The sequence below is a fragment of the Cryptomeria japonica genome, chromosome 3 (assembly GCF_030272615.1).
Source record: "Cryptomeria japonica chromosome 3, Sugi_1.0, whole genome shotgun sequence".
Classification (NCBI taxonomy): domain Eukaryota; kingdom Viridiplantae; phylum Streptophyta; class Pinopsida; order Cupressales; family Cupressaceae; genus Cryptomeria; species Cryptomeria japonica.
In genome coordinates this window covers 624,112,575-624,122,744 of record NC_081407.1, presented here as the reverse complement: position 1 = coordinate 624,122,744, position 10,170 = coordinate 624,112,575, and the positions used below count along the sequence as shown (strand labels likewise).

Here is a 10,170-nt window from a genome sequence, read left to right as displayed (position 1 = left end):
TATTTCAGTAATCTTTTCATAGTTTATGGTTCGATTGTTTACTGTGATTGATTTGTAATACAAATGACTATAAAATCCTAGTTTTTTTTTTTTGTAAGGTATCATTTTAGATTACTAAAACCTAGTATATATATGTTTATTCATAGATAACTAATTTTTTTCATATTGATGTTCTACAAATTTTATTTATCTACTTAACCACATGCATATAGCTCAACTTTTGTGTGAAGTTAAAAAGACAATCTTCAAGAGTATTTTGATTAAGATCTAACAAAGGTGGATTCCAATTATTGCATCCTCTTGTGTATGGAATATCTAGATATTGTTTGTGTAGTTGGATGTATGTATTTGTTTGCTTCATGCTCAACTTCTCATCACACCCACACACTAAACAACTAAACATGAACTTAATATCATATTGTGTTGAATTGGTTTCATGTACTACCATGTCTAGATGTATGCAAGAACACCAAGGATTATTATAGTTACATTCTCATACACTTCACATGGTAGTTCATCTACTTTAATAAGGTGTGAAACATTATATGTGTCTAACCAATATATAGATACTTAGTGGAAAATAAATAGGAACTATGTAATAGATATGGTTAGTGTTAAGGTATTTGTCCATTTCATATAGTTATATCTAACACAACACCTACAATTAAGTGTGTCTTGGCCCAACTAGGTATAAACCTAATAGTGTCTAAAATTGAAAAGGTTTTACCACATTGATAAATTGGTTCATATTTATCTTGTCTAGTCATAAGTGAAGTATTTTGTCATGCATTTAACACACCTAGGACTAAGAAAAAACTCACCTTTAGGTATTTGTGAACCAATTCTTTGAGCACCAATTGAGCCAAGGAGAGCTTGGCCCTTAATCTTTGATAATTGCCTTAGCTATTATATAATACCATGAGTCTTTGAACATGAGCAAAAGGTAGAAAGCTAGAAAATCAAATTATAAGATGACATAGTCACTATGATCAATCGTATGAGTTATAAAGTTAGATTCAGATTCAAAAATATTTTTGTCAAATACAAGGTCAATAGTGAATGACACACATTACCTACATAAAAATTAGAGATTACGGTGATCTTGACATATTTAACAAATAATAGACATATATAAACAAGTGAAATTTGTAAGACATGAAACTTATTCATTATTTGTCTTTTTTTAAAAATTAAAATATTTAATTATTGTTATTGTCCAATAACAATAGTAATTTCTTAATCTATAATAACCTAAACCAAGTTAGGAAAGTATTTTTCCTATGTAATGTAAAATAATTTAAATAATAAAAAATAAACAGACATGCCACTTCATCATATATTTCATTGTATACAAATTAAATAATAGAATACAAATATTTAAAAAAGACATACCACTTCATCATATATTTCATTGTATACAAATTAAATAATAGAATACAACACATTTTTTATTTCAACTAATTAATAAATATGATCAAATGTGCATCATGGTGTTTAGATAGACATCGCCTCCTCTAATTGTGAATTTTTTCCTTTCTTTTTATTTTACTCAGAAGAACCAAAAATTTAACCCAACGATCCAAATCTTAACTCTTTTCAAGACGGACCCTCCTATACCCTCTCAAATATAGTTAAAGTAAAAAAATAACCTCAAAAGCAGGCCAAATTATAAATAATGCATTAGAAATATAAGTAGCATTGCAGAAGCTAAACCTCAGTCACTTTGTAAAATGAGTTAAAAATCCACTCTCTAGTCCTCTAAACATATATATAAAATATAGACGGGGCTATGCACTGAAATAATATCAGAAAGACAACCTTATATTATTGTTATTCGTCAGCTTCTCCTGCAACAAAAAGTATCTAAAGGTTATATATGAGCACTGTGTGCACCATATAAACTTCGATGCTTATAATAATGGTATCTTGATTTCTTAGTGACTGAGAAAGTTGTGGAACCAGTGAGCAGAAGCCTTTGGATATCTGGTCAAGTTGCGATTGCGGTCGACGAAATAAAAACCGAATCTCACTGAATATCCACTGCCCCATTCGTAATCGTCCATAAAAGTCCAACCGAAATAACCGCGCACATTACATCCATCCCTGCGCATTCACATGAACTAATTCTGTGTTATATTAGACAGAAGGCGGCTTAAGTAAATTGAAAGCTTGTACAAGTGTGAAAAAACACCTTATTGCCAGGTTAATATTTGCGAGATGCTTGGAAGTATAGTCAATGCGCCAAGTATCGTTCAAAGATTCCTTCAAAGGCATGCTTGCATTATTTATTTCATCGATACCTGAAACGAATCTCGTCATTCATCTCATTTTCAAATGAAAGCTAAAACTAATATTTCTGCAGCGAGGGATCAGTGGTCAGTCAGTTACCGTTTTCTGTGATATAAATAAGCGGGTTATTGTATCGACGTTTCATATAGTTCAGCAGTGCTCTGATCCCGCGTGGATACACATGCAGCCAGCTTGAGCCCGCCTGAAATCAACTCCTAATAATTAACTCGCTATCTACAATCGCTGAACAATACTAAATATTAAAAGACTGAATTTATGTTCTTTTACCGTGGCTCCGATCGGTATGTTGTTCTTTTCACCTGCACAACATTAATAATATACCTTAAAATCATGAAATTTCGGGTCTTATAAACAAATTCAATAAAGATGAATGTTATTTGTAATACATATAAACGCTGGAACTCACTGGTTGTAGTTACTCGAGAGTCAGCCGTGAAATCGATGGGCGCGGCATTTGATGTAGAGTTATTATGTATGGCATAAAAAGTAGTATAGTAGTTAAGGCCAATAAAATCAAATGAATCCTTGACCAATCGAGATTGTGCTTTGGTGAAATGGGGCAAGCGATCACCCACCAGAGCTTGCATTGTATTTGGATATTTGCCCCTAGTCAATGGATTCATAAACCTGTTTCATAGAATCTCCATTCGTTAATAGGGAGCAAAGAAATGAACAAATCTATTGTTTTAAATGGTCGACAGATAGTACGGACCAACCAAGGTAGAAATCGAGAACTCTTCGAGTTGCTTTTTGGTCGTTGAATGAATTGGAGTAAGGAATAAACCAATGGGCGACAAGGGTGATGCCAATCGATCCCTTTTGTTTTTCCTGGAACATACAATTTCAAGTTAGTTATGACAGTCAATCAATATGGTCATGAAGCATTACTAAAATAAGCATATAGAATCTAATGTCTTACTTTGTACGTTTCCCTGTATATTTTTACAGCGGCTGAATGTGCAAGAAGCAAGTTGTGAGAGACTATGTAAGGCTCAGTCGCTGAATCTCCAGCGGTGCAATTTGTGCAGCGGCCTGGTGCATGACTTCCATCGCCATATCCAAAGAAGCTAATAATAAACAGCTCGTTTATCGTTACCCATTTCTTCACTCGATCACCGAAGGCTTCAAAGCAGGTGATGGCATATGAACTAAAATCTTTGCTGCACACAACATAAAAACACCAGTGAAACAAATGATTTTTGAGTGATAAATCATAGTAAACAGAGACTCGAGAAGAAGTTCATACACAATTTTCTCACTCAGGAATCCTCCGTATTCGTCCTGGAGAGCTTGTGGTAGATCCCAATGAAATATGGTCACGAAAGGCTCGATACCTGAAATTTTACTAATATCATTTTACATGTATAACATGAGATATTTGGCATACACTCTACATAAACATCATCCTACTGAATACCAGTATCAGTCTACAATGTGCATACCATGCTTGAGAAGCTCATCGATTAGATTGTTGTAATAAGCTATTCCCTTTTTATTTACAGTCCCTCTGCCCTCTGCGAATGAAGAAATTTTTTATCAGCTCTCACAAACTAAAATAATGCAATGCAATAAGAGCTTTAAATTGTTTCAGGATCACTTCGCACTACGTACTTGGGAAGATGCGAGACCAAGAAATAGAAAATCTATAGGAATCAACTCCCATATCAACCAGCAGTTTGATGTCCTCCTGGAATTTTTTGTAGTCTGGGAAGATTAATATTCTGCTTCTTATAAAATTAAAACTAATATTACTAGCGCATATGAACAGAAGCACAGTCTCATCTCGCTAGATTATCTGATCTGCTCATAACTATTAATGAAAGAATGAATCCATCCGAATACTAGGACGAAACATTGTATACTCACAATTCTCATGTGCCACAAAAATTTGTGGATTATTTTTTAATGCCATAAAATCACTACTATTGTCAAAATCAATTATTCATACAGTCTAATATCTATAATCTCTAAAACTACATTTAAATCTTCTAACATGGGCCTATTGCATACCTTGTAACGGTGGTACTGATCATTGGCAACATCGCCATTGCTCTTATCAACAATTTTTCCTGGTAAAACAATTTTGATTAGAAAAATCAGAACTATTATTTAACAAAATATCAACAATATCCTAAATGCATACATAGCTACCTGGAATGCGAGAAAACTTATCCCAAATACTGGGACTTCTTCCACCCTCCTGAACTGCTCCTTCGTACTGAAGTTATATGAAAAACAACTTAATAGAAAACCAGTGATATCAAAAACAGCCTTAACTGCATTCTTTGAATCCCACGAACCCTAAGAGAAAATAAGCAATTTATTATAGGATAGTGTAGTGATGAACCTGGTACGAAGCAGAACCAACTCCGAAAACAAAGTCTGAAGGGAAGGATTTTCTTCCGAATTTAGTTTTGCTTTGGTCGTTTCCTCTCACTGTAAAACTGCATGCACAGAAAACCAAAATAAGTAGTGCACAGAATTTTGTAACGCTTTCCATTTTCTTCTGTGAAGGATTTGGGCTCACCTTAGCTACATTTATAGGAATTTGTCCATGGTCAACACTATCTCTATAAGGATTCGAAAAAATTCAATCACGTGGCAGCTAGACTGTTGGAATGGAGGTCTACATGTTAAGTTAGTTTATTGATTTTAATGCACCCTGCATTCTACAGTCCATATATCCACGTGAAAAATAAATTATGGACTGGATTTGTAATGAGGTGGAAGTTCCGAGGTCATTTGACTGAGTGTGAGGGAGGGTGTCCCAAATTGTTCAAATGCACGTTCCGAGGAGTCCCATGAGTTTTTTGCGAATTGAATATCTAAGGTCGGAACATTGGGATACGCGAGGATTCATCGGGATGCAAAAGGGAGACTGTCCCATTGGTCTAGGTACAACTTTATGGCCTGCTAGTCGACAGAATGGACAAAACTCTAGTCATTAAAATTGCTCATGCCTATTCAACCTTGTCCTTTCCCTCGGCTAGATAAACATCCTCATATTATTGACAGTGTTTTTTATTTAATAATTAAATTAAATATCTGAATATAATTGTTTATTTTTTTTGCTCGGTAATAATTGAAATTCAAAATAAGGTCCACATAGTAAAGTTTAACCAATCTCGGATTCCAAAAAAGCCAGTACTGTAATCAAAAAACAAACCCACCAAAATGACTTTAACCAGCCCACTACCAATCCACCTAGAAACATCCAAAGATACTAAACCCAAACTAAAAAACCACCATACAAAACAAGGCACATTACCATAAAAGCAGAAAATGACAACTCACTGGACTTTCCTTCGGCGGTTGCTTCTCACCACCCTGGCTCCATTGCTCTCCAACGACCTTACCGACCTTAGCTATAGTATTCATCTCGGCTCCTACTTCGCTTCTGCCTTTACCTGCGCTATGACACCTTCCAGGTCTTTGATTTCCACATACAATTTGAGGGTGTCCCAACCCCTTCTGGCCTCTTGAGAGCAGTGATATCTACATATACCTTTCGCCCCTCTAAGAAATGGGAATAAACCTGCATTGCCACCTTGCACTCCATCCTCTACACCTTTGCGGGCATCAAAACCCACTCCCGGTTCTGCCCATTCCAAGAAGGAATCCATACCTATCAGATAATCCTCATGAATAATTGTCTGCATAACTTTCTTCACCATTATCATGTCTTTGCCCAATTCCAACCCCCAAGCCATAATAAGAGCATAAATTTCCATTCTGATTTTAAAAAAGAATTTGAGCTAGCTAAAAGCCCCCCCAACCACATAAGCTACACTCCGTGCAAGCAATTCATCATGAAATTTAAACAACTTCTCAAGCTGGCCAATGCTAATTTCACCAAACAAAGTAAAAATTCCTCACCTACTTCTCAGGGAGAAATCGGCCTCCATGGGAGCTTCAGAAATTGGAGTTCGAGATCTTCATAGAAATCTGTTTATGGAGTAAATGCCTTCATACCAACACTTTGAAGAAGATAAAAATGAAGTAAATGACTACTCATGCAAACAATAAAGGCATCAATAACAAGGCTCCCCGTTCAGCGGAAGAAAGAGACTTCTTTTGGGTGATAAGCCGCTGATCTCTTTCTCACGGATATTGCATTCATTCCCATGCATGCTTTCCTCCTTTTCAAGGGGAATCGAGCGGGCTTCCATTGTTTCTTCCGTTGTTTGTTAATTTTTAAATTAATTATTAAATTAAAAAAAATACAGTCAACAATACATTTTGATTTTTGGATATACAATAGTAATCTAGTGGGGTTCATCTGTGAGTTCTTAGGGGTGAAACTAAACCAAGGTGAGTTAGCATTGGGCGACTTGGATTATGCATTGGGATTGTAGACTAAGGCATCGATGTGACTTGAGTTGAGTTGTAGAACCTAGGGATGGCATTGGTTATGGGGGGGAAATTTGCACCCCCCGATCCCTATGTCTGTTGTCCTTCTTGTTGCACCTGTATACTGCATCCATGCACCTCCTACTGCCGCCTCCTTCCCAAGGTAAAGATAAAAAATTTATTTTAATTTTTTAAAAACTTTTATTATATTTTTTATTTTTTAATGTTATAATAATTAATATAATAAAATTATTTTTAACTTTTTGAATATATAGAGATACATAATATTTTTTTCAATATATTTATTTTTAAAATTATATATTTAATTTTTTAATAATAAATTACGTGTTCAATTTTTAAATTTGTTTTCTTATTTATTTTAATAATTATTATATTATAACATAAATAATATATAATTGTTATAATAATATATAATTCACTGATTTTCACATATATCAATTTTTGTTTTAATATATGTTATATATTATGTAACTTAGCTATATATGTAAAACTATATATTATCTATGTTAAATTTTTACATTTGCTATATATATATTTTATTTTTCTAGTTGTTGTCATGGCATGGAACTATAGGTGAGGCTATGTTTTTAACTATTGATTAACTAGTGATTAAATAATTTTATTTGAATCTCAACATTTTGCAGAGGCATAATAAGACTATTTCTAATAAGATGTATAGTAACTTATTTACCCAATTTTCGGCAATGACAACTATTCCTATATTTTAGAAAAATATGGATGCCTTTTTAATGTGAATAACAAGAAAACTAAATCTAAAATAATCCATGACAAAGTATCACTTATTTGTTACAAACTTTGTTTTAACTTTTTATTGAAACTTAATATTGTTTTTTCAAGGTTTGAAATTTCAATTGACTGAACAAAATTGTTTTACCTTGTTTAAATTAGGAAGTATACTGCAACGTGGCCTTGTTTAAATTACATTAGTAAAAAAAATTATATATGTTAAAATCACTTACTTATATATTATGTATGTTATAATATAATAACTACTAAAATAAATAAGAATATATATATTTTTTTTCATATATGTTAAAATTGTAACTAAGCTATGTTAAGTTATATATTATGTATGTTATAATTTGATAAATAATTAAATAAATAAGAATAAAATTCAAAAACAATTGAACATATAATTTATCATTAAAAAATTATATATACAATTTAAAACATCAATATATTTATTAAAAAAATTATTATTTATCTATATATGTATTTAAAAAGAAAAACAATAATATTATTAAAGATATGGGAACCTGAAAGGGGAAGGATAAAGATATGGCTTTTGGGTCTGGTAGAAAGACTTCCGGCAAAGGGTTCAAGGGAAATAGGAAAAAGGTGCAGGAGGAGGACAACTGGTTTGAAGAACATGATGAGGATGATGATGGTATTGAGACTAAAAGTGAAAATGCCACCCCACCGCCTAAGAAGAAAACTAAGCGCAGTCCAACTATCACTGATATTAGCCTGGAAAAGGAGGTTGGTACCTCAAAGGTCCCCTCTCCTCCTTTGGATCCTAATAGCCAAATTTGTGGTGTGGAGAAAGAGGAAAAGAATGTGGTGGAAGGGGAGACTTTGCCTCCTATAGACAAAGTCACAATTGTTGATGTGGAAACCCTGGAGAATAATGTCAATTTTTTAGACTTAAATAAAGATAGTAGTAATTCTCCCATAGCTATGCTTAACATTGCGATGAATGGGGTGATGGAATTTTACAAGGTCTTAAAATGGGTCTACTTGGAGATTGAAAGTTTGAAGTCTAAACAGGAAGCCTCTTCAAAGAAAATGGACATTCTGGAAGCTGTCCAGATGGGTAGTTCTTTGCCTAATAAACTGAAGGAGTTAACTAAAGCCATCAATGATGTGAAGGCTATTATTGAGGCTTATGGTTTCAAATTCAAGGTTGTGGAGGCTAGGTTCAATGAGATAGAAAAGAGGGTTTACAGTCATGAGGAAACCTTGAAGAAGATCAGAGAACAAAGTCACAAGATTCTGAAAGCTTCAGTTGATAATTTCAGAGTGATGATTAGTAAACTGGAACAAATCCAGCTAGAAAAGAATACGATTGACATTTTGAGGACAAGAACTTGATCCTTGCAGGTATGGTTGTTGGAAATGGCAAAAGAAGTCGGGCGAATATGAGGAAGATGGCTCAGCAAGCTAAGGAACTGGATGATCTCAAGTGTGTTGTTGCCTCTATGGTTCAACTGGAGAAAGAGGTTGCGGAGCTTCTTAAGAATTTCTCTTAGTTCTGTTGTCTTGTGCTCTTGGTTGTCCCTTTGGTGTCGCTTTGTTGTCCTTTTGTTACTTTTGGTTCTCTTGCTGGCTTTTTGTTTCTGCCAGTTGTTTCTGTTTGTTGTTATATTCTTTCTAGCTATGCCTTTCTTGTTTTATCTCTTTTCTAATTCGCTGTAAAGGGTTTCGGGGCCCCTTCAAAACCTGTTTTTCACGTAATCAAAAACATATATACTCTATTAAAATAAATTAAAATTTTTAAACTTATAACTTAATATTAAAAAAATTTAAATATATAATAAACTATTAATTTTATTATATTAATTATTATAACTTTAATCAAATAAAAAATATAATTATAAAGTTTAAAATAAAAATTTAAAAAAATTATTTACTTTAACCTAGGGAAGGAGGTCGTAAAAGGAGGACGAGTGCACGGATGCGGTACACGGGTGCAACAAGAAGGACAACAGGCACGAGGATCGGGGGGTGTAAATTCCACCGCGCCCCCCCCCCCCATAGCCAGTGCTCCTAGGGATTATGTGAAGTGTATTTAATATTTTGAGTTATGTTGGATTAGTATTGAGGGGTGTAGTCTTTTGAGGCTTTAGGGACTATTTTTATGGACCAAGGGTTTCATAAGACAAATTTTTTTTTTACTATAGGACTAATTAGATTCTTTCCTTCATAAATAAGAGCTCCTACTTTCTAGTTTGTAATTTTAAGGGGGTGTATGTGGGGCTATAATTTGATCTACTAGCTTAAGTATTTTTTTGCCACTTATCAATCATCTAATCTTTTTAAATACTATTGGTTATTATTCCTTTTTATCATTTTATTTGTATATACTTTGTTGAATTGAGTATTAGAAATAATAAAATCCATGACACCACCAACTTCCCTAAAATTTGGATCTTACACTTTTAAGCTCAAATTGTACTATAGAATTCAAAGGACCACTAACTTTAAAAATCTTCTAAAAAACATCAACAACACTCATTTAATTTTTAAACGAGCCCCCACTCCATGGAATCATAGCTTAAGAAGGGGCTAAGTTGTTTAAGATATTGTAACAAGTGAACAAATTTAATAAATGATGCATCATTAAATAATTGGTAGTATCCTTATGGGGCAATCTACCAAGAAGGTCATTGGAATAAGCTATACAAAGGAAACTTTTGGAAGAGCAAGTAGAAGCCTACAAGAATCACATAGGTGGATCTAAAGTTCCAA

The 10,170-nt window shown here is 33.5% G+C and overlaps 1 protein-coding gene across 1 annotated transcript; it reads right to left on the bottom strand.

The window, feature by feature from the left end:
- Nucleotides 1–1,850: 1,850 nt before the first annotated feature.
- LOC131044243 (beta-glucosidase 13) lies at nucleotides 1,851–6,041 on the bottom strand. The gene is made up of 14 exons (XM_059217583.1): nucleotides 5,701–6,041; nucleotides 4,658–4,754; nucleotides 4,462–4,528; nucleotides 4,321–4,379; nucleotides 3,922–3,997; nucleotides 3,753–3,824; nucleotides 3,557–3,644; nucleotides 3,230–3,470; nucleotides 3,023–3,138; nucleotides 2,717–2,937; nucleotides 2,578–2,609; nucleotides 2,389–2,491; nucleotides 2,192–2,300; nucleotides 1,851–2,103 (listed from the first exon to the last, which is right to left on the bottom strand). Exons 1-14 carry the CDS (start codon nucleotides 6,039–6,041, stop codon nucleotides 1,935–1,937), a joined length of 1,791 nt encoding a protein of 596 aa, XP_059073566.1. The 3' UTR covers nucleotides 1,851–1,934.
- Between the last annotated feature and the right edge of the window lie 4,129 nt (nucleotides 6,042–10,170).

Bases quoted from the DNA above. Each gene is read 5' to 3' on its own strand.
- LOC131044243 (XM_059217583.1), bottom strand. From the start codon at position 6,041: ATGGAAATTTATGCTCTTATTATGGCTTGGGGGTTGGAATTGGGCAAA. The intron at 3,139-3,229 runs GTAAGACATTAG...TGTATGTTCCAG, and splicing joins TATACAGGGAAACGTACAAA to GAAAAACAAAAGGGATCGAT. The intron at 2,104-2,191 runs GTGTTTTTTCAC...GTGAATGCGCAG, and splicing joins AATATTAACCTGGCAATAAG to GGATGGATGTAATGTGCGCG.